General features: G+C 37.3%; 1 protein-coding gene across 2 annotated transcripts in view; it reads left to right on the top strand.

Moving 5' to 3' along the window:
- The window catches only part of HCRTR2 (hypocretin receptor 2), a 129,476-nt gene that overhangs the window by 75,263 nt on the left and 29,137 nt on the right, over positions 1–25,076 (top strand). For both annotated transcript variants that reach the window (XM_065885113.1, XM_065885114.1), the window contains exon 2: positions 21,040–21,218. In XM_065885113.1, coding sequence (XP_065741185.1) covers positions 21,040–21,218 — 179 coding nt within the window. The remainder of the gene's footprint in view (positions 1–21,039; positions 21,219–25,076) is intronic.

Here is a 25,076-nt window from a genome sequence, read left to right as displayed (position 1 = left end):
GATTTGCATTTCTCTAATGATTAATGATGTTGAGCATTCTTTCATGTGTTTGTTGGCATTCTGTATATCTTCTTTGGAGAAATGTCTATTTAGGTCTTCTGCCCATTTTTGGATGGGGTTGTTTGTTTTTTTGTTATTGAGCTGCATGAGCTGCTTGTAAATTTTGGAGATTAATCCTTTGTCAGTTGCTTCATTTACAAATGTTTTCTCCCATACTGAGGGTTGTCTTTTGGTCTTGTTTATGGTTTCCTTTGCTGTGCAAAAGCTTTGAAGTTTCATTAGGTCCCATTTGTTTATTTTTGTTTTTATTTCCATTACTCTAGGAGGTGGGTCAGAAAGGATCTTGCTGTGATTTATGTCATAGAGTGTTCTTCCTATGTTTTCTTCTAAGAGTTTGATAGTTTCTGGCCTTACATTTAGGTCTTTAATCCATTTTGAGCTTATTTTTGTGTATGGTGTCAGGGAGTGATCTAATCTCATACTTTTACATGTACCTGTCCAGTTTTCCCAGCACCATTTATTGAAGAGGCTGTCCTTTCTCCACTGTACATCCCTGCCTCCTTTATCAAAGATAAGGTGTCCATATGTGCGTGGGTTTATCTCTGGGCTTTCTATCCTGTTTCACTGATCTATCTTTCTGTTTTTGTGCCAGTACCATACTGTCTTGATTACTGTTGCTTTGTAATATAGTCTAAAGTCAGGGAGCCTTATTCCTCCAGCTCCTTTTTTCGTTCTCAAGATTGCTTTGGCTATTCGGGGTCTTTTGTGTTTCCATACAAATTGCGAAATTTTTTGTTCTAGTTCTGTGAAAAATGCCAGTGGTAGTTTGATAGGGATTGCATTGAATCTGTAGATTGCTTTGGGTAGTAGAGTCATTTTCACAATGTTGATTCTTCCCATCCAAGAACATGGTATATCTCTCCATCTATTTGTATCATCTTTAATTTCTTTCATCAGTGTCTTATAATTTTCTGCATACAGGTCTTTCGTATCCTTAGGTAGGTTTATTCCTAGATATTTTATTCTTTTTGTTGCAATGGTAAATGGGAGTGTTTTCTTGATTTCACTTTCAGATTTTTCATCATTAGTATATAGGAATGCCAGAGATTTCTGTGCATTAATTTTGTATCCTGCTACTTTACCAAATTCATTGATTAGCTCTAGTAGTTTTCTGGTAGCATCTTTAGGATTCTCTATGTATAGTATCATGTCATCTGCAAACAGTGACAGCTTTACTTCTTCTTTTCCGATTTGGATTCCTTTTATTTCCTTTTCTTCTCTGATTGCTGTGGCTAAAACTTCCAAAACTATGTTGAATAAGAGTGGTGAGAGTGGGCAACCTTGTCTTGTTCCTGATCTTAGTGGAAATGCTTTCAGTTTTTCACCATTGAGGATGATGTTTGCTGTGGGCTTGTCATATATGGCTTTTATTATGTTTAGGAAAGTTCCCTCTATGCCTACTTTCTGGAGGGTTTTTATCATAAATGGGTGTTGAATTTTGTCGAAAGCTTTCTCTGCATCTATTGAGATGATCATATGGTTTTTCTCCTTCAATTTGTTAATATGGTTTATCACATTGATAGATTTGCGTATATTGAAGAATCCTTGCATTCCTGGAATAAACCCCACTTGATCATGGTGTATGATCCTTTTAATGTGCTGTTGGATTCTGTTTGCTAGTATTTTGTTGAGGATTTTTGCATCTATGTTCATCAGTGATATTGGCCTGTAGTTTTCTTTCTTTGTGACATCCTTGTCTGGTTTTGGTATCAAGGTGATGGTGGCTTCGTAGAAGGAATTTGGGAGTGTTCCTCCCTCTGCTATATTTTGGAAGAGTTTGAGAAGGATAGGTGTTAGCTCTTCTCTAAACGTTTGATAGAATTCACCTGTGAAGCCATCTGGTCCTGGGCTTTTGTTTGTTGGAAGGTTTTTAATCACAGTTTCAATTTCAGTGCTTGTGATTGGTCTGTTCATATTTTCTATTTCTTCCTGATTCAGTCTTGGCAGGTTGTGCATTTCTAAGAATTTGTCCATTTCTTCCAGATTTTCCATTTTATTGGCATAGAGTTGCTTGTAGTAATCTCTCATGATTTTTTTTATTTCTGCAGTGTCAGTTGTTACTTCTCCTTTTTCATTTCTAATTCTATTGATTTGAGTCTTCTCCCTTTTTTTCTTGATGAGTCTGGCTAGTGGTTTATCTATTTTGTTTATCTTCTCAAAGAACCAGCTTTTAGTTTTATTGATCTTTGCTATTGTTTCCTTCATTTCTTTTTCATTTATTTCTGATCTGATTTTTATGATTTCTTTCCTTCTGCTAGCTTTGGGGTTTTTTTGTTCTTCTTTCTCTAATTGCTTGAGGTGCAAGGTTAGGTTGTTTATTCGAGATGTTTCCTGCTTCTTAAGGTGGGCTTGTATTGCTATAAACTTCCCCCTTAGAACTGCTTTTGCTGCATCCCATAGGTTTTGGGTCGTTGTGTCTCCATTGTCATTTGTTTCTAGGTATTTTTTTATTTCCTCTTTGATTTCTTCAGTGATCACTTCATTATTAAGTAGTGTATTGTTTAGCCTCCATGTGTTTGTATTTTTTACAGATCTTTTCCTGTAATTGATATCTAGTCTCATGGCGTTGTGGTCGGAAAAGATACTTGATACAATTTCAGTTTTCTTAAATTTACCAAGGCTTGATTTGTGACCCAAGATATGATCTATCCTGGAGAATGTTCCATGAGCACTTGAGAAAAATGTGTATTCTGTTGTTTTTGGATGGAGTGTCCTATAAATATCAATTAAGTCCATCTTGTTTAATGTATCATTTAAAGCTTGTGTTTCCTTATTTATTTTCATTTTGGATGATCTGTCCATGGGTGAAAGTGGGGTGTTAAAGTCCCCTACTATGAATGTGTTACTGTTGATTTCCCCTTTTATGGTTGTTAGTATTTGCCTTATGTATTGAGGTGCTCCTATGTTGGGTGCATAAATATTTACAATTGTTATATCTTCTTCTTGGATCAATCCCTTGATCATTATGTAGTGTCCTTCTTTGTCCCTTTTAATAGTCCTTATTTTAAAGTCTATTTTGTCTGATGTGAGAATTGCTACTCCAGCTTTCTTTTGGTTTCCATTTGCATGGAATATCTTTTTCCATCCCCTTACTTTCAGTCTGTATGTGTCTCTAGGTCTGAAGTGGGTCTCTTGTAGACAGCATATATAAGGGTCTTGTTTTTGTATCCATTCAGCCAATCTGTGTCTCTTGGTGGGAGCATTTAGTCCATTTACATTTAAGGTAATTATCGATATGTATGTTCCTATTTCCATTTTATATATTGTTTTGGGTTCGCTACTATAGGTCATTTCCTTCTCTGTGTTTCGTGTCTAGAGAAGTTCCTTTAGCATTTGTTGTAAAGCTGGTTTGGTGGTGCTGAACTCTCTCAGCTTTTGCTTGTCTGTAAAGGTTTTAATTTGTCCATCAAATGTGAATGAGATCCTTGCTGGGTAGAGTAGTCTTGGTTGCAGGCTATTCTCCTTCATCACTTTCAGTATGTCCTGCCACTCCCTTCTGGCTTGTAGGGTTTCTGCTGAGAGATCAGCTGTTAACCTTATGGGGATTCCCTTGTGTGTTATTTGTTGTTTTTCCCTTGCTGCTTTTAATATGCTTTCTTTGTATTTAATTTTTGACAGTTTGATTAATATGTGTCTTGGCGTGTTTCTCCTTGTATTTATCCTGTATGGGACCCTCTGTGCTTCCTGGACTTGATTAACTATTTCCTTTCCCATATTAGGGAAGTTTTCAACTATAATCTCTTCAAATATTTTCTCAGTCCCTTTCTTTCTTTCTTCTTCTTCTGGAACCCCTATAATTCGAATGTTGGTGCGTTTCATGTTGTCCCAGAGGTCTCTGAGACTGTCCTCAGTTCTTTGCATTCTTTTTTCTTTATTCTGCTCTGCAGTAGTTATTTCCACTACTTTATCTTCCAGGTCACTTATCCGTTCTTCTGCCTCAGTTATTCTGCTATTGATCCTATCTAGAGTGATTTTAATTTCATTTATTGCATTGTTCATCGTTGCTTGTTTCATCTTTAGTTCTTGTAGGTCCTTGTTAACTGTTTCTTGCATTTTGTCCATTCTACTTCCAAGATTTTGGATCATCCTTACTATCATTATTCTGAATTCTTTTTCAGGTAGATTGCCTATTTCCTCTTCATTTGTTAGGTCTGGTGGGTTTTTATCTTGCTCCTTCATCTGCTGTGTGTTTTTCTGTCTTCTCATTTTGCTTATCTTACTGTGTTTGGGGTCTCCTTTTTGCAGGCTGCACTTTCGTAGTTCCCGTTGTTTTTGATGTCTGTCTCCAGTGGCTAAGGTTGTTTCAGTGGGTTGTGTAGGCTTCCTGGTGGAGGGGACTAGTGCCTGTGTTGTGCTGGATGAGGCTGGATCTTGTCTCTCTAGTGGGCAGGTTCACGTCTGGTGGTGTGTTTTGGGGTGTCTGTGGCCTTATTATGATTTTAGGCAGCCTCTCTGCTAATGGGTGGGGTTGTGTTCCTGTTTTGCTAGTTGTTTGGCATAGGTTGTCCAGCACTGTGGCTTGCTGGTCGTTGAGTGAAGCTGGGTGCTGGTGTTAAGATGGAGGTCTCTGGGATATTTCCACCGTTTAATATTATGTGGAGCTGGGAGGTCTCTTGTTGACCAGTGTCCTGAAGTTGGCTCTCCTACCTCAGAGGCAGAGCCCTGACTCCTGGCTGGAGCACCAAGAGCCTTTCATCCACACAGCTCAGAATAAAAGGGAGAAAAAGTAGGGAGAATTAGTAGAAGTATGAGTAAAGAAAGAAGGAAAGGAGGAAAGGAAGGAAGGAAGAAAGAAGCAAAGAAGGAAAGAAAGGAGGGAGGGAGGGAGGGAGGGAGGAAGGAAGGAAGGAGGGAAAGAAGGAAAAAAGACAGAAAGAAAGATGATACAGTAAAAATAAAATAAAGTATAATATAGTTATTGAATTAAAAAATATTTAGAAAAAAAAGGGACGGATAGAACCTTAGGACAAATGTTGGAAGCAAAGCTATACAGAGAAAATCTTACACAGAAGCATACACATACACCTTCACAAAAAGAGGTAAAGGGGGAAAAATCATATATCCTGCTCCCTGAGACCACCTCCTCAATTTGGGGTGATTCGTTGTCTAAAGGAGGGAAGGAAGGAAGGAAAGAAAGAAAGAACGAAGGTAAAGTATAATAAAGTTATTACAATTAAACTTAATTATTAAGAAAGAGAATTTTTTTTAAAAAAGTCATGGACTGATAGAGCCCTAGGACAAATGGTGGAAGCAAGAGTATACAGGCAAGATCTCACACAGAAGCATACACGTACACATTCACAAAAAGAGGAAAAGGGAAAAAAATCATAGATCTCGCTCCTAAATTCCACCTCTTCAATTTGGGATCATTCCTTATCTATTCAGGTATTCCACAGATGCAGGGTATATCAAGTTGATTGTGGAGCTTTAATCCGCTGCTTCTGTGGCTGCTAGGAGAGATTTCCCTTTCTCTTCTTTGTTCTCACAGCTCACAGGAGCTCAGCTTTGGATTTGGCCCTGCCTCTGCGTGTAGGTCGCTGGAGGGCGTCTGTTTTTTCGCTCAGACAGGACGGGGTTAAAGGAGCCGCTGATTCGGGGCCTCCGGCTCACTCAGGCCGGGGGTTGGGGGATGGGGGAAGGAGGGGCACTGCGTGCGGGGCCGGCCTGCGGCGGCAGAGGCAGCGTGACGTTGCGGCAGTGGCCGGCGTGACGTTGCGGCAGAGGCCGGCGTGACGTTGCACCAGCCTGAGGCCCGCCGTGCGTTGTCCCGGGGAAGTTGTCCCTGGATCCTGGGAACCTGGCAGTGGCGGGCTGCACAGGCTCTGCGGAAGAGGGGTGTGGAGAGTGACCTGTGCTCGCACACAGGCCCCTTGGTGGCGGCAGCAGCAGCCTTAGCGTCTCCCGCCCGTCTCTGGGGTCCGCGGTTTTAGCCGCGGCTCGCGCCCGTCTCGGGTTTGCGCTTTCAGCCGCGGCTCGCGCCCGTCTCTGGGGCTCGCGCTTCCCGCCGCGGCTCGCGCCCGTCTCGGGGGTTCGCGCTTTTAGCCGCGGCTCGCGCCCGTCTCTGGAGTTCCTTTAAGCAGCGCTCTTAAACCCCTCTCCTCGCGCACCAGGAAACAAAGAGGGAAGAAAAAGTCTCTTGCCTCTTCGGCCGGTGCAGGCTTTTCCCCGAACTCCCTCCCGGCTAGTCGTGGTGCACTAACCCCTTCAGGCTATGTTCAAGCCGCCAACCCCAGTCCTCTCCCTGAGCTCCGTCCAAAACCAAAACCCGAGCCTCAGCTCGCAGCCCCGCCCGCCCCGGCGGGTGAGCAGACAAGCCTCTCGGGTTGGTGAGTGCTGGTCGGCACCGATCGTCTGTGCAGGAATCTCCCCGCTTTGCCCTCCGCACCCGTCGCTGTGCACTACTCCGCGGTCCCGAAACTCCCCCCTCTGCCTCCCGCAGTCTCCGCCCGCGGAGGGGCTTCCTAGTGTGTGGAAATTTTTCCTCCTTCACAGCTCCCTCCCACTGGTGCAGGTGCCGTCCTTATTCTTTTGTCTCTGTTTTTTCTTTTGCCCTACCCAGTTACATGGGGAGTTTCTTGCCTTTTGGGAGGTCTGAGGTCTTCTGCCAGCCTTCAGTAGGAGTTCTGTAGGAGTTGTTCCACGTGTGGATGTATTTCTGGTGTATCCGTGGGGAGGAAGGCGATCTCCGCGTCTTACTCTTCCGCCATCTTCAAGGTCCCCCCCCTCCTTTAGTTTTAATGCTTTAATTTTTGTTCGCTTTTTAAACTTTTTGAGATAAATAATTATATTACTGATTTTCAGTTTTTGCTTTCCAGTAGATTCATTTAAGATTATTCATATTTTTTGAGTATATCTTTAACTTCATTTTGATAGTTTTTTTTGAATAGTTTTTGATAGTTTGTATTTAGCTATCATTCAGTTGAAAATAATTTAATTTGTATTGTAATTTAGCTTAAGTATCATGAGTTACTTAGGAGTGCATTACCTAAAATTCAAACATTTGTGGGTTTTTCCCAATATTTTTGTTGATTTTTTGCTTAATTCTACCAAGTTCAGTTAAAATATTCATATGTATATGGGAATAGAATCTAAAAAAGAGTGTATAGAGTGTATATATGTATAACTGATTCACTTTGCTGTACAGCAGAAACTAACACAACATTATAAATCAACTATACTCCAATAAAAATTAATTTTTAAAAATCCATTGTGATTTCCATACTCTGAAGTTTGTTGAGGTTTACTTATATTCCAGAATATGGTAAATTTTTGTCCAAGTACTACACATACTCTGAAATAATGTGTACTCTTCAGTTTGGGGTATAATATTCCAGATAGATATAGATTAAGATTTACAAATATATTAAGTAAAGTTTGTTAATTACATAAATCTGAAATGGAGTTTGTCTGTTTATTCTATTAGTTACTTAGAAAGATCTATTATAATATCCCTCTATGATTCCCACTTTGGTTGTATCATCTTTTGCTTTGTATATTGTAGAGGCTGCGGTATTAGAATTGTTATATCTTCCTAGTGAATTGATCCTTTAATCATGATAAAATTTCCCTCTTTAGCTCTAGTAATGCTTCTTACCTCAACATCTTGTCCAAATTTTAAATTTAACATTTTTAAATTGCTTTAAAATTAGGTCTAAAATTAATTTAGCTACACCATCATTCTTTAAATTAATATTCAAATTCTTGCATTTTCTATTTTGTTGTGTCATTTTATTAAAAGTAAGTTGCTTGTTTAAGAAGTATATGATTGAGTCTTTTTTTGAATCCTGCCCAATAACCTTTATCTTTTAATTGAAGTTTTAGGTTCCTTTGTATTTAATGTAATTATTGGTATATTTGTGTTTATACCTATCATCTCATTTGCTTTCTTTTAGTTCTCCTTGTTCAATTTTTTTCTTGCCTTTTACCTTTTAAAATTATTATTTCTTTCCTCCTTAGCTTGTTACATATTCCCTAGTGATGAAAACGTATGTCATTGATAATGCATTTTAATATATTGATAAATTAGTATTTTTAACACTTGCTGAACACTGAAATAAACTTGGAACACTGCCTTAACTCTGTTTACCACTGCTTCCTTTCTGCTGCAGTTATTTAAACCTCACAAAACATGATGATGATGATGTTTATTATTTTATTTAGCCATTTATAATTGATATTTATTCACATATTTATAATTTCCATTATTCTTCATTCCTGTCTTCATTTTGTACTTCCAACTGATCATTTTCTTTCTGTCTAACTCCCTTCATTTTTCTCTGGTTTGAGAATGTTGTTGACAAATTCTCTCATCTTCTGTTTGTCTGAAAAGGACTTTATTTCATCTTCATTTATCAGATATGTTTTCATTGACTATAGAAATCTAAATTGTTCTTACTCTCAGCATGAAAATGACATTTTGTTATACTTTAGATTTTTTTCTTTTGAAAATTTAGCTGTCAATCCCAGTATTATGCTTTGATGGTGATATGCTTTTTATCTGAATTAAGATTTTTCTCTTTGTTACTGGTTTTCAGAAGCTTTATTAAAATATAACTGTGTGTAGTTTTCTCTTATATTTATCCTGGTTGAGATTTGTGACACTTCAGATATCTGTGTATAGTTGCCTTTAATTAGTTTTATTTTTTTCCTGGTAAAATATAATGTACCTAAAACAGCTTTTGATCTTAAATGCAGGGTTACATTTATTCTTATTATATCTCATATTATATTTCCCCCATTGCTCTGGCCTCGCAAGAACTTTTGAGCCATGTGGAACCCAAAATATTAACTATATGTCTCAGTTATGTGCTATCTTCAAGTTTAACAAATATGCCCTTCTATTTCATCTTTTAAGTAATTGCTAAAATGTTGAATAATAATAAGATATATGTAATATTGATTAATTACTAATGTTAATCTGGAATGAAGTCTCTAGTGATATGTCACAGGACTCTACCTTTGGTTTTTAATTAGTCTTAAAAAATTATCAGATAACATCTCTCCTTGGCTAGTATATTTTAAAATATTGTTTCTGCTTCATTTTACTTTTCTTCTCACATATTGAGAACCCAATTACATGTATTTTAGTATTTAAAGTATGTATTATTCATATTATTTTCTGCATTTTCAATTTTTTTCTCTGTATTGTTTAGTTTGAATACTTTTCTATTAGTTTGGATAGTTCTACTGGTTGACTCTATCCATCTAATCTTCTATTGAATCCATTGTTGTGTTTCCAGTTAAAACATTTTTGAGGTCTACAGTTTCCTCTTAAATATTTTTTCAATTTTTCATTAATAGTCTACATATATCACATAATTTCTTGAACTTTTTAATCGAATTATTTTAACATTTCTGAAAGCTTTATTCTTTTCTTTTCTTTTCTTTTTTCCTATAGGCTTTGGTCTTTTGGTGTTGCCTTTGTGTCTGCCTGATGACTTTTCTATTGAATGAGTCACATTTCATATGAAAACTTTGGATGAAATCATTTGATGCTCTAGATAATATATATTCTTCCACAGAGAATTTGCTTTTGCTTTGGCAGGCAGTTCGCATTGAGACAGAAAACCTCTATCCAGTCAGTAAGTGAAGGTATTTGGAGCTGGGCTTCATCCTTTAGGACAGCATGTCTCATTCAGGCTTATCTCTGCTACAGTTTGCTCTTTGGGGTTGCTGCTGAAAGCCAGGGTTGTTCACCTCAGGTTGATTGAATGACTGCCCTCTGTTCAACAAGACTGTTCAAGTTCCTGCTCAACTTCTCATATTATTGGCTACTACATTTTACTCTCAGCCCTTAGTTGGTGCCTGCAAACTGCCAAAAGCTTTGAGCAGAAAAGAGGTGCTGAATGTCAGTGTACCTTTGTCTTCTTTCCTTTTCTCCAGGATATTGGCCCTTGAAGTCTTCACTCTCTCATAAGCTTTTCAATGTTGTAAAGACATGTGTGACACTCCAACTGCTCCATGGTTGTTTTGGATGGGAGGTTTGCTCTGCAGCAAGCTTATCTGTCATAACCAGAGCTGTATACTATTTTCTACTAGTAAAACCAATGTACCATTCAATACTATAATATTTAGTACTTCAGAGAAAATTGGCACCTTTGGATATTTGCCAACCAAGACTATTTGGCTGAAATTGCACAATTCTCTGGAAATGACTTAGGTTCTTCCCTTCTTACTCTAATCTATCCCTGGTTGACCTTATCCACTCAACTGGCTTTAAACAGTATGGCTATTCCGATGAATCCCAAATATGTACTTGTAACTGAAATATATCTCCTGAAATATAGATGCATAAATCCCAATGCCAAATGGATACTGACAGTGAGATAACTCACAAGTGTTTCAAACTCACGTATACAAAATGGAATTTCTCATCTTCTATCCCTACTTCCAAATGAAGCCGCCTCATTCTCCTCTATTTCATAACTCAGTGAGCAATAGGATCTTCTCCCCACCTGCCAAGCAATGTACCTGGTAATCATCCTCAGTTCTTCTTACCTTCTTCATCTTCATATCTAATCACTCACCACAGTTTTTTATTTCAACTTCATTATTATTTCTGGAATTCATTCATTTTTCCCCATTCTTTTGTCCTCACCTTATTTCCTTGGAGTTCTAAAAAGTTTCAAAACTGGCTCCCCTGCTTCCAGTTTAAGAGCATATACAATTTCCACATTCTCCCAAGTCATCTTTGAAAAATAGAAACAGGGTCTTGTCACTCCCTTGCTTAAAATCTTTCAGTGATTCTCCCTAATCTTCAGAACAATGTCAAAATGCTTTAATTTGGTATGTATACATTTTATAATCATGAGTTGAGTGTGAATTAAAGACAAAATATACAAAAGATGAACAAAATGTAGTTTGAAATTTTGTTATGGAAAGCAAGACTGAACCAAGAACTAGGGTTATAACTTTGGAAATTAGTCTCCTAGAGATGAGAATTGAAGTTGTGAGAGTAGATAATAACAAAGAAGAAAAGAACATGGAAAAAAAAGACAGGACGGTTGAAGATATACATGGACTGAAAGAGGGAAAATAGTCCTACAAAGGAAGCCAAAAAATTAAGTTCATTGCAGGCAGTATGATAAATGGAAGTCAAGTGCCAGGGGAAGGATAGGTCACTTATATGTGCTAATTAAATCAAAAGGGCCAAGACAAAGATTGACCATATATCCCTAAAGAGCTCTGAGGACAGGGTAGAGATCCAGATGGAATTTTGAGAGGCTGCACTGGGAACAAACATTCATAGTGATTTACCTGTAAAGAGTAAAAAGACATGGGTAACCAAGAAGTTTATACACCCCCCACCCCAGAAAAACTCCTTTGATGTCTACTAGATGTAGCCATTAATAGAACTGCAGATGCTAAGACTGTGGAGACTTCCTCCCTCCTCACCTTCCACAATGGCCAGCCTCAAAGGCCTGGGGAAACTTATTAACATGAAGTGACGCTCTGGTGTCTGGCAGATCCTATTCAGAACCTTGGTACCATTTGTGGTTGAGCCCTCCTCTGCCTCTCACAGACAGAAGTCAAGCTTACCTTCCCACTCTCCTTTCTGAAGAATTTCCTTTGGACTTGATTCCTATGAATTACCATTTCCCTTGTGTTTCTGTTTTATAACCTTCTTCTATGTAGTTTCTCCAGGTATATTTGTGCCTGTGTGAAGACCCTGTCTTTCAAAATCCTTTCCCAGACGAGTTATTAATTGTGGTATCATAATTATTCCCCATACTACCTCATTAGTATCAGCATAAGAATTCCTGCCTATGTTAAAATAATGAGCAGGTGCCAATGAGAAAGTTTTTGTCAGACTGTAGACCTTCATATTTTCTTAAGGAAACAAAAACTGAAATGCATTCAGAACATTGTTGTCTGTGCTTCTATAATAACTTCTTCTAAAGTTTTCTTTCTCTTAATATTAGATAACCTTTTTTTGGGCGGGGGGGAAATCATTTCACAGCACTGAAGTGTTTCTTGACAATGTCCCATCTGTCAGATTTGCACAAAAAGTAGCGGCATCTTTGCCTGCTGCTCTTCTGAGCACAGACAGAGAGATTTGTAGACAACCTTGCCAAGATGTGTGGGTGGAGATGGGAGACTGAGTCAGGAATTATTGGTATATTTTCCCAGGAAAAGAAAGAAGCAAAAGTAGCAATAAGGGGGGCCAAAGAGGTGAGGTGCAATGAAGATGAGAAAAAGGAAAATACCTGGGGATTTCATGGAGAGTTTGTTTTACCCTTGGAGGACCACCCAATAGTCAACTTTCCTATGTGTTAAATCTACACACTGTAATGATTCTGGATGAATCCTTTCTTGCTTTCAAGATAGATTCCTCACAAGAGTTAAATAGAGGCTACCGTCTATGTGTATTCAATGGCTATTTTGCTGTTTTTCATTTAGAAAAATAATTGTATTTCATCTTGACTCATTCATTTGTATATAATTTAAAAGAGGTTAGCCAAATTTGTCCTTTCTTAAGGATTCTTTTTGGTCTAGAATATGGTCTAGAATATCCCAGTTGAAACAAGTGTATTTACTTATACGTTATAAAGAATATTACAATTCACTTAATGTTTAAAACTCACCTCTTAAGTGACAGAGTAAGCACTTTCAAAGTCTTTCACTGACACTTTGTGGCAAAAGGTGGAACTACAGTATTTTATTTTATTTTTTTTTTCTTTTTCCGGTACGCGGGCCTCTCACTGTTGTGGCCTCTCCCGTTGCGGAGCACAGGCTCCGGACGCGCAGGCTCAGTGGCCATGGCTCGCGGGTCCAGCCGCTCCGCGGCATGTGGGATCTTCCTGGACCAGGGCATGAACCCGTGTCCCCCGCATCGGCAGGCGGACTCCCAACCACTGCACTACCAGGGAAACCCTACAGTATTTTTTAAAGTTGTTTTCTGACATGTTTTATATGGGTAATATAACAAAAAACAATCAAGAAATTATCATCTTGCATATCTGTATACATACCTATGTACATTAAATAAAGAACAATCGAGACATTGCATAATCATTTAAGACACTATCTAAATTACAATATCACAACCTACTACAAACAAAACTTTGATTTCACAAAGAAATAATTTAAATTATATATTAAAAAATCATGTGTTGGCTGTCTTTAATATTGCCATTAGAACTGAGGTATATTTGAATAATTGTGTTTTCTTTCATTATTTTAGCTGTTCATGAGTTTTTTAAAAATCATAAAATGAGCAATTAAGATTGTCCCCTGGAATTTTCATTCTGTTATTTAGGAATTTTGAGGAACATTATTGTTGGGTCAAAAATTTTGTTTCCCGTTTTATAGCTCCTTTTTCCATGGAAAGTGGTTTTTTAAATTGTGATAAAGTATACACAATTTAAAATTTACCACTTTAACCATTCTTAAGTTTACAATTCATTGGCAGTAAGTACATTCACATTGTCGTACAACCATCAGCGCTATATATCTCTGTAACATTTTTCATCTTGCGAAACTAAAATGCTTTCTTCTTAAGTAATTATAGCCCATTCTCCCCTCCCCCCAGACCTGGCAACCACATTCTTCTTTCTGTCTTAAAGAATTTGGCTACTCTAAGTACTTCATATAAATGGAATTATATAATCATTGTCCTTTTGTATCTGGCTTATGTCACTTAACAACTATATCTTGTTTTAATGTTGAAAAATTAAATAAATGTGAAAATGCTTAAAATAATTTGATATATATAGTACAGATCTTTCGAAATGCTCAGTAACATGCTAATTATATACCATGCACAGACTCCTCCTGATATTATAATATCAATTATTAGTTGACATTTTAAGACCTAAGTGTATGTTTAATAAAAGATGCAATCTCATCAACAGATTAACAGGATATCACCTTAGTTTAAATTTTTCCAAGTGCAAGGATTGATTTGAGAGAGAAATTCACTTTGTCCATATGCAGTGTGTTAGATACTAAAACAAAAGCCAGTTTATCATAAGTGCAGATTGAAGTTGCAAAGGGTTTTATTGTGCCAATATTTTATTTTCCTATTTGAAAGTCAGTTTAAACTTTGGCACATCCAATAACAGGTTACTTTTAAAGACTGTATCTCTATGTTATGTTTTAAATCCCTCTCTACATCACAGACTACAGATGCTGTCATACAGCTGGAGTCAGGTTCCATCTGTGGGTCCTGCAGAGCAAGGATGGGAGCTATACATCACTGGATTCTTACAGATGAAGAGATGATGAACCAAATGAGGGGTGAAAGAGGAAGGACTAAATGGACTTTTATCTTCTTGGCACCTCTGTATCTCAAAAGTCTTTTTTTCAAAAAATCTGTGTTCAAGGTGGATTTTCATTCAATCTGCATCCCTGCCTTCTGGCATCACCTTTCACCCCCATGTGCACAACCATTCCTCACTTGTTCCTGATTAATGCAGGCAGACTTGTAAGTGCAGATTAACCACAAACTAACTTTAACATTGGTGGATCATGATCATTCAGAGAACCGATTTCAAAAATAGTACCAAGTTCATGTCTCACATCCTGCCAAGGCTCATCAGAAGGCAGTATATGGGGAATTGAGAGCCAAGAAAATAACTGGCAGGCAGCCAAGTTCTCTGTCAAATGTCAGGCCTTAAAAGGAATGAGGAAAATAAATGCTCCATTCAGCCACTGGGTTTTTTCTCTTCTTTTAAAGAACCTCATGGGTAAATGTACAATACCAAAGGCACCAACACGCTACAAGTGGATGAACAAATCAATGTTATGAATATTTTTTATTGCAAAGTAAGTTTTAGGCAGTGTTTGTGTTGGAAGAAAAGCTTTCAAAACCAAGAAGAGTAAGAGAAAGGAAAAGCCCATCTCAAAATGAAAAAGAGCCTTTGAACCAGTAGCAAAATAAGAAAAAAAATACAAATACCCATAATAGTTCATAATAATTTTAGAATGTGATTCATGATGAGTAAAGGTACAACATGTAATATGCTTTTATTTCTTTGTTTTATTTTTTTTTTCCTTTTAAAAAAATTTTTATTGGAGTATAGTTGATTTAAAATGTTGTGTTAGTTTCAGGTGTACAGCAAAGTGAATCAGTTATATATATATGTGTGTGTGTGTGTGTATAGGTTATTACAGAATATTGAGTAGAGTTCCCTGTGCTATACAGTAGGTCTTGTTAACTATTTTATATATAGTAGTGTGTATGTGTTAATTCCAAGCTCCCAATCTATCCCTCCCTGTCACCCTTCCCTGCTGGTAACCATTAGTTCATTCTCTAAGTCTGTGAGTCTGTTTCTGTTTTTTAAAATAAGTTCATTTAAATCATTTTGTATTAGATTCCATATATAATTGATATAATATGATATTTGTCTTTGTCTGACCTACTTCACATAGTATGATAATCTCTAGGTCCATCTATGTTGCTGCAAATGGCATTATTTCATTCTTTTTTATGGTGTAATATGGTTTTAAAAAAGAAAGAAGTCATATTGAGTTACGCTAATTAAGAGAAATTTCATGAAACCAATTTTTTTGTTTGATTGGTTTGTTTTTTGCTTTTTTGTTTGTTTGTTTATTTTTGGGGGGGTAGGATTTAATTAGTTGAAAAGAGGATTGAAATGGAGTGTGACCATTTCCAAAAGGAGGAATGGCATTATCAATTGCCTGGTGTGGAATGTTTGCTATAAAGTGAGATATCAAACTTATCCTGCAGCTCTGAGTATTTTATGGGCAGCATTGCAAGACATAGAGGGAAAGTTCAATGAGAACTGGGTGGCCATCTGAGGATTTTGTACTTAATTCCAAAGAAAAGGAGAGACTCCTAATGAAATGAAAGAGTTAATGTAACTGGAGTGAATGGCATCACTGGATAAAATGCATAGGAGTAAAGAGAGGCACGGTGCAGGACCAATTATTAGGAGGTAATTGCGACATCCTAGCTAATTATTACCACAATCTGACCAGGTATTTGCAAAAGGAATAGAAAGATAATTATAGAGGTAAGAGATATCTGAGGGATTTTAAACATAAGGTATCGGGGAGAAAAAGGAAGAATGTTATATTTCAGGGAGATATAAAGTCCAGGAAGAGAATATAAGAAAAGATGATGAATTTAACTGCATAAATTTGATGTGCTACCAGGAGAAGGTTGTTTTCCTTATATCTTTAATATTTTGAATGGGGAAATGAATAAACTAATGGATATTTATTCAACCCAAACTGAGGAGATATGTACCTGAAGATGTGTACTCAATTCTGGATAGCTAGCTTAGAGATATCTGCTGGTAATCTGCAGCATTTTCACAATAAAGAGACCAGGGTCATGAGAGAGGTAATCCTGCTATTATGTAGGAAGGGTCTGCCAATGTTTAACCCAGAGAAACAAAGTCTTGGGGAACAGGCATGGTCATAATCTTTAGTATTTTGAATGTACATAATGTAAACACCATACTTAAGATATTGTAATTGGCCCAGTAATATTATTTGACATAAATTCCAAATTCAAACTTCTCCAATTATCCCAATAATGTTTTTTTAGAATATTAATTTTTCCCTCTCTTTTTCTCCCTAAGATTTAGAGGTAAAGAAACATCTACATGAAGGAATCAATTTCTAGCAATTGTATACATGTATGATTCAAAAAAAGTGTGACTTGGCTCTTAAGAAATCTAACAAGATCTCAGGCTGTCTTAATAGAGAAATATTAACGAAAGCAGTCACCCTGTTCTTTTCTGCCCTGGTTAGACCACAGCTGGAAACATGTGTGCAGTTGCAGATAGCTCATTTAGAGCCATCAATGATTATCTGGAGTGTGCTCAGAATAAAGGGATCAGGGTGATGTGAGATATGAAACCCTGCGTTGCACATGAGGGTTCTGGAGATATTTAGCCTCGGTAAGCAGAGGCTTGGGGAATAGCTGTGGACTTTAAGTATGTCAATGGCTACTGTTATAGGTTGAGCTAGAAGAACAGAGCATCAAGCCACAGTGAATTTTTCTTAAGCCTTAAAATTTAGTGAAATTTGCCCTGCTGACTTGAAAACTTGCTTTAGACTGGAGACCCGCTTTTTCTTCCAATTTCTCTATTTTAGAATGAGAATATCACCCTATCCTTACCCCAAGATGACATTTTGGAAGTAGATAACTTGTTTTCTAGGTTTCACTGGTTCATAGATGGAGAGGAGTTTTGCCCTGGGAAGACGCATACCCCAAATCTCACCCATTAGATAATATGTAGGTGAGATTTGGGATTTAGAGTTGATGCTGAAATGGGTTAAGAATTTGGGGACCGTTGAGATGGAGTGAATTGTATTTTGCATGTGGGAAGAACACAAATTTTTAGGGGTCACAGGACAGACTATTATGAGTTGAATTGTGTCTCTCCCAAAATATGTGAAAGTGCTAATCCTCTGAATATCAGAATGTGACCTTATTTGGAAATAAGGTCATTGCAGATATGATTAGTTGAGTTAAAATGAGTCATACTGGAGTAGAGTGGGTCACTAATCTAATATGACTGGTGTCCTTATAAGAAGATGCCATGTGAATACAGAGAGGCAGGAGAACACCTTGTTATGATGGAGAGAGAGACAGAAGATACAGAGCTGCACCCTAGGGAAGGCCACGATAGCCAGCAAACCACCAGAAGCTGTGAGAGAGGCAAGGAAGAATTTCTCTACAGGTTTCAGAGGCAGCTTGGCCCTCCTGACACGTTGATTTTGGACTTCTGGTCTCCAGAACTGTGGGACACTAAGTTTATGTTGCTTTAAAACACCCAACCTATGGTACTATGTTAAAGCAGCCCTGGGAAACTAATACAGGTACAATGCAGAAAAAAATAGATAAGGTTTATTCCTTGGGTTCCAGGAAAGAATAAAGAACCCATGAATGGAACTGAAAGGGAAACAGATATCAACTCAACATGAACAAGAACTTGCTGGTAGGTAAAGCCAACACAAAATGTAGTTGAGGGCTTAAGTAAGTCATAAATTCCCTACTATTAAATATATGCAAGTAGAATGAATCAGGAATACTGCAGAGTTGATTTATGCATCAAGTTAGACTGAATGATCTCCAATTCCAGAATTTTATGAATGTATGTTAAAGTCCTGCCAAAGAAAGGCTGGCAGCTGCCTTCCACCTTCTGCTTCAACGATAGATGCTGGTATATAATAGAATGGCATGCAGAGTTTGTAAGATTAAATCTAAGCTCGGCATTTACTAGCTATTCATCCTTAGGTAGGTTTCATAACCTCCCGAGCCTCAGTTTTCCACATGTTAGACAGGGATATTAACAATAATCATTTCATAGTGTTATTATGAAGATTAATAATTTAAATTGCTTAGAAAAGGATATGGCACATAGTAAATACTATAGAAGTGTTGGTTGAGAATCTACTTGTTCTCACATTGCTTAGACATCATGCATTAACACTGTCCTCCCATCATTATCGTTCCTCACCTCCAAAATAGGGAGAATTGGGAGTCAAACTAGAATTGATTGCACTTTTTAAGTCTTGTTTTCTTTTCTAGATCCCAAATTGCAACATTTGGACCATTTATTGACCAAGGATCAGAAGTGTGATGTTTTTTGTCAATTTTCTCATAACAAGCCATGATAATGTGTTAGTCAACTGCTAAGATAGGTTTGTGTGTGTGTGTGTGTGTGTGTGTGTGTGTGTGTGAGCATTTCAAGCGTTTCTGAGAAATAAATGATTCAGCAGCAGAATTTTCAGATAATAAAGACTATGATTTACCCTAATAAAGCACACTTGAGTTTTTGGTACTTGTGTGCTGGAGTTAAAGGAAGATGTGAAGTTTTCACAATTAAATCCTCAGAAATTCAGGTATTTCATTAAATTTGCATCTGTTGGTGACTGAGGGTAATTTCAGCTTCAGAAGCTAGTAAAAGCATTTTTCAGCATATGAAAGTCATAATAAACTGGCGCATAATTGTCAAAAAGGAATCCTCACTCAGTGACTTAAATTTAAGAAATGTGCTTTTATTTCTTCACTGCATAAGGTTACTAATCACTGCATCATTTGGGTGCATAAGCGACAGCTCTGACAGGGTAATGATACCCCAGGTAAATTCACAGTTCCTTTCAGTGAAGCAAACCCATCAATAGATGTGGGTAGCAGTGCCTACACCTATATAGTTCTGGAATCAGTGATTATGTAAACTTTGTATATCTCAGAGGGCGGACAGAGCATCAAAGAACTATGCGTTCTTTCCATAAAGAGAAGCTGAATGAGATAACAACTTTTACACAGGGAGATACACTGAAGGAAAGGGAGGAAGGCTTGGCTGAGAAAGTGTGTTTCATCTGAGCTGATGTTAAGAGACCATCAAGAGTAATAGAAAGGAGAGAGATTGAGTTTCTAGAATTTATATGTGCTTTTTTATATAACTTCTTCATTTTCACAAAAAAGGTAGCCAGTGTGGTGGAAAGACCAGCTCTTCACTTGGTGTATAAGCCCAGTTGTAACTGAGCCATTTGTCCTCAACAAGTTCCTGTGTCTCACTGACGTCATAATATATAAAACATTGATAATGATAAATTCCCTTGGGATTGTCATTGAGGTTAAACGATCTAAGGATATGAACCATTCACTTCAGTATATGGCAATAGTAAGGACTTTTTTTGTTAACTTTGTCTTTAAGCCTCTTCATCTCTTAAATGTCCCAAAGGCAGAGTTTGGGAGCAGGTAGAGGTCAACGTCATGGATGAGGCAAACATTGCAGTTCATTGAAAACTAGCGAACTCCTAATTCATCTCAACTCAGTAAATATTTCTTGAGTATTTGCTGACCACCGAAGGAGTAGAACGATAAATCAAAGATTGCTCTTTAACTCCTGGAAAATGAAATTCAAAATCAAGTAAAAATAAACACAGCCTTATGATCCATTGAAAAATGTCTTGCAAGGTAAATGAACTGATTTTTAAGCATATATTCAGCATTCACACATATTGACCATTTTGGTGAAAACACAGGACAGCCTTAAATTATCTCCCTTGGCAATATTTATTTGTGGATTTGCAGGGGTACCAATTAGCTTGATGGTGTTCCCTCATCAATAGTTATTTTCTTTGTCTAGTCACTATCTGAGTCTGTCCAGCCTGCTGTAACTGAGTACCATGAACTGAGTGGCTAATAAAAAACAGAAGTTTTTTTCCTCACAGTTCTGGAGCCTGAGAAGTCCAAGATCATGACTGGCAGATTCAGTGGTCAGAGTCCATTTCCTGGTTCATAAACAGCAGCTTTTTTGCTGTACCCTCACATGGTGGAAGGGGCAAAAGATCTCTCTGGAGTTCCTTTTATAAGGACCTAATGCCCTTCATGAGGGCTCCACCCTCATGACCAAATCATTTACCAAAGACTCACCTCCTAATACCATCACATTGGGGGGGAGGATCTTTCTATTTTATTGAGGTATAATTGATTTACAATGTTGTGTTAATTACCGCAATACAACAAAGTGATTAAGTTATACATATATATACATTCTCTTTTTATATTCTTTTCCATTATGGTTTATTACAGGATATTGAATATAGTTCCCAGTGCTATACAGTAGGATCTTGTTGTTTATACATTCTATATATAATACTTTGCATCTGCTAACCCCAAACTCCCAGTCCATTCCTTCTCATGTCACCCACTTTGGCAACCACAAGTCTGTTCCTATGTCTATGAGCCTGTTTCTGTTTTGTAGAAAGGTTCATTTGTGTCATACTTTAGATTCCACATATAACTGATATCATTTGGTATTTGTCTTTCTCTTTCTGACTTACTTCACTTAATATGATAATCTCTAGTTGCATCCATGTTGTTGGAAATGGCATTATTCTAGTATTTTTTATGGCTGAGTAATATTCCATTGTATATATGTACCACATCTTCTTTGAGGGGGGCGCTGTCAGGATCTTAACATATGAATTTCTGGGGAGCACAGACATTCAGTCCATAACAGTTACTATTCCTTTTTCTTTCCAAATTAGTTTGTGTGGCCGTGTGGAAGAACCACCACATGAGGACGGTGACCAATTACTTCATCGTCAACCTTTCTCTGGCTGACGTGTTCGTGACCATCACCTGCCTTCCAGCCACTTTAGTAGTGGACATCACTGAGACCTGGTTCTTTGGACAATCCCTCTGTAAAGTGATTCCTTATTTACAGGTAATTATTTTTCACACTTTTGGGGTTCAAACACAGAAACTACTGAAAAAGTATAGTCATTTTCAATTATATTCATGGCCCTTTGGTAAATTACCTAGTAAGCTAAGAGAGAAATATACTTGCTTAAGGAACTGGTAAACTTAAGGAAAGTAATACCAGGTAAACAAGGTAAGTTCTGGGTAAAAATAAAGTGTCAGAATTCTCAAGTCATCAATAAATGCTGCACAAACCTTTTACCTTTTTGGTCTCTAATTTTCTGATTATAAAATAAGGAACTTGACCAAATTAATAATTCAGCCTTTTCCAGTCCAAGTAATTGAGGACTATCTGTTTTTATAAGTTGTCTCATTTACTACTGAGAAATCAAAAGCTATGTGATCAAAGCAGTACAGGGAACAGGTTATAGTGCAGGTTTTGAATTAACCTACCAGGAATCTGGTAGAGAATCTTTGCAGTCTCTATTCTGCCATTCACCTGTTGTATGCTATTGAGCCAAATATGTAAGCTCTTTGAGATTCACTTATTTTAAAAGATTAATAATTTTAATTATAGCTATCTCTTATGGTGGTTGGATTAGCTTACTTAGATAATTTATATGAACCATTTGGCATAGGGATTACTCTCTGGAAGACGATGACCTTATAAAAACATAGTACGTTCTCAGTAAACATCAGTCATGGTCATCAGAATTAGATGTTTTATTTTTCATTTCTGAAAACAGCTTTCCTATAACTAGTTTCTCTACAAGAAATTAAGAACAAACACTTCCAGAGAATAATTTTCTGATTGATATTCTGATAGCTCTAAAAATTTTCCCAAGCTGGTGTCCAGAGCCACAGTTCTAAAAGACATGGATTTTCTTTAGCAATTGGACAGTGAGTGAAATGGTGGCCACTCCCTACTGGTTCCCTTGACCACCCTCCATCCCCCGATATTTATTCCATCCAGGGTCCCAGTTGGTTTCATAAGATTTGGAGGAAATGACAATATGCTCCCAATAATGACAAGTTGGGGCAGTTAGAACAATAGAATCTAGATACAGACCTTACGCTCTTCAGAAAATGGACTCAAAATGGATCATTGACCTAAATGTAAAATGCAAAACTATGAAACTCCCAGAAGATACCATAGAAGAAAACCTAGACGACCTTTGGTGTTTTGATGACTTTTTATATATAACACCAAAAGCCTGATGATTGAAATAAATCACTGATAAGCTGAATTCATTAAAATTAAAAACTGCTGCTCTGCAAAAGTCAATATAAAAAGAATACGAAGACAAGGCACAGACTGGGAGAAAATATTTGCAAAAGACATGATGATAAGGAACTTTTATCTAAAATATACAGAGAGTTGTTAAAGCTCAACGGTATGGAAGCAAACAACCCAATTAAAATATGGGCCAAAGACCTTAATGGACACCTCACCAAAGAAGATATACAAGTAGCAAAGAAACATAGGAAAAGATGTTCCTCATCACATGTCATAAGCGAAATGCAAATTAAAATAATGAGATATCACTGCACACCTATTAGAATGACCAAGCTATGGAACACTGATAATACCAAAAGCTGGCAAGGATGTGGAGCAACAGGAATGCTCATTCATTGCTAGTAGGAATGCTGCAAAATGTTACAGCCACTTTGGAAGACTGATTATTTTTTTACAAATTTAAACATAGTCCCAACATATGATCCAGCAATTGCATTCCTGAAAATTTACATCCACACAACAAATTGCATGCAAATGTTTACAGCAGCTTTATCTATCATTACTAAAACTTGGAAGTAGCCAAGATGTCCTTCAGTAGATGAATGTGTAAATAAACTGGGGTACAACCCGGTAATAGAATATTATTCAGTGATTAAAAGAAATGAGTTATCAAGCAATAAAAAGACATGGAGGGGGCTTCCCTAGTGGCGCAGTGGTTGAGAGTCTGCCTGCTGATGCAAGGGACATGGGTTCATGCCCTGGTCCCGGAAGATCCCACATGCTGGGGAGCGACTGGGCCCATGAGCCATGGCCGTTGAGCCTGCTCGCCTGGAGCCTGTGCTCCGCAACAGGAGAGGCCACAACAGTGAGAGGCCCACATACCGCAAAAAAAAAAAGACATGGAGGAACATTAAATACTTATTATTAAGTGAAAGAAGCCAATCTGAGAAGGCTATGTACTGCATAATTCCAATAATATGACATTAGGAAAAAAGACAAAACTATGGAGATAGTAAAAAATATGAGTGGTTGTCAGGAGTTGGAAGGGATGAACAGGCAGAGCACAGAGGATTTTTAAGGCAGTATAACGTAGGATATTATAATGTTGGATACATGTCCTTATACATTTGTCCAAATGTACAACATCAAGAGTGTACTGATTATGGTGTGCCAATGTAAGTTCACCAATTATATCAAATGTACCACTATGGTGGAGGATGTTGATCATGCGGGAGGCTATGTGGGAACAGGGAGTATAGGGAAATCTTTGTACCTTCTCCTCAGTTTTGCTGTGGTCTTAAAAGTACTCCAAAACTGAAGTCTTGGGAAAAACAAAAGATGAGAGAGACCACAAATAGCTCATTATTAGAAATTATATAAATTAGGCTTTTGGACCTGAAATGTTACAAAGAGACCTTTACCTCAATAGTTCTTCAATGACTCATTATAAAAAGAAATAATACATTTTTAGGTCAGACTTTACTGGTAGACTACTAAGTGGGAAATGCCATGAAAGTTATAAGCCTCATTGCAAGCATTAAGTTTAACTGCAAGGCTAGTTTTGTCAGTCATCTGAAAATCATGAGTGGGTTACAAAAATAAACTATAGCAAAATTTTTTGAGAGAAAGAGTACATTGAGCAACAGAGAAAAATATCACCATAGAAAAAAATCACTAAGCAATGGGTCTTATGATTACGTGGAGACACTGGGAAAATCATAAATAGCAGAGAATTCTAATATGTCACCATTTCTGTGGTGCTTCCAGAAAGTTTTTTTTAATTTCTCTTGGTTCCAGTAACCACCCAGGGGGAAATTTGGGGGATCTTCTTAAGTTTTAAGATGGCTTAAGTTGCCCAGAATCTTTTGTTGGCTGAGTTGTTCTCTCTGCAAACCAGAAGTTTCCCTGATGGAGAGTGGGGTGATGGAGAGGGATGCATCACCCTGTAATAGGTGCAGCCCTGCTCTAATGCACAGCAATACCTTCTTATAGACTAAGTATTCCAGATTCTCTTATGTGGATGCAAGGACAGATTGAAAGCAATGTGCAACCATGAATGAGGCAGGGCATGGGTCTCTCCTAATGTTCATTATGACAGTATTCTTTCCAGCAGCACAACTTAACAAGTCTTACAGTTGAAAGAACATCTTCATCTCTTGATAGCTTCTATCTGCTTCTCTATAAAGTGTCCAGTTTAGTCAACTTGACTAAACAACAGAGGATCAACAGTTGATCCTCTTTGCCATAGATCAAGGACAAAACTATTGATAACCACAAGATCTGACCCATTCATAACCTCATTCAACATTACTTCTTGATGGAAAGTTGTAAATGCACAAAAATATTGAGGCACTGGTATAACTCACATCTCCAAATTCTCTCAATATTTATTGTCCATTTTCCATAAAATTTTCCCAAGTAGAAGGAATAGGGCCAATGTGCAATAAGCCAATCATCTGAGTAGTTTTTTTTCCCTTAATGGTGACCTTCTGAAACCAATGGTCCCTCATATGATACTTATGTCCTACTGAGTATTTAAAAACATATACAAAACACCCAGCCAAATTTTAAGGTTATTTGGTTGCATTTAAGATTCTTTGGACATTTATTAATTTCCTATTATTTATATGTTCTTTTTCTTCTAAA

Source organism: Phocoena phocoena, chromosome 10, assembly GCF_963924675.1.
Source record: "Phocoena phocoena chromosome 10, mPhoPho1.1, whole genome shotgun sequence".
In the NCBI taxonomy this organism is placed as follows: domain Eukaryota; kingdom Metazoa; phylum Chordata; class Mammalia; order Artiodactyla; family Phocoenidae; genus Phocoena; species Phocoena phocoena.
The sequence above is the reverse complement of the archived record's forward strand: the minus strand, read 5'-3'. Positions and strand labels throughout refer to the sequence as shown.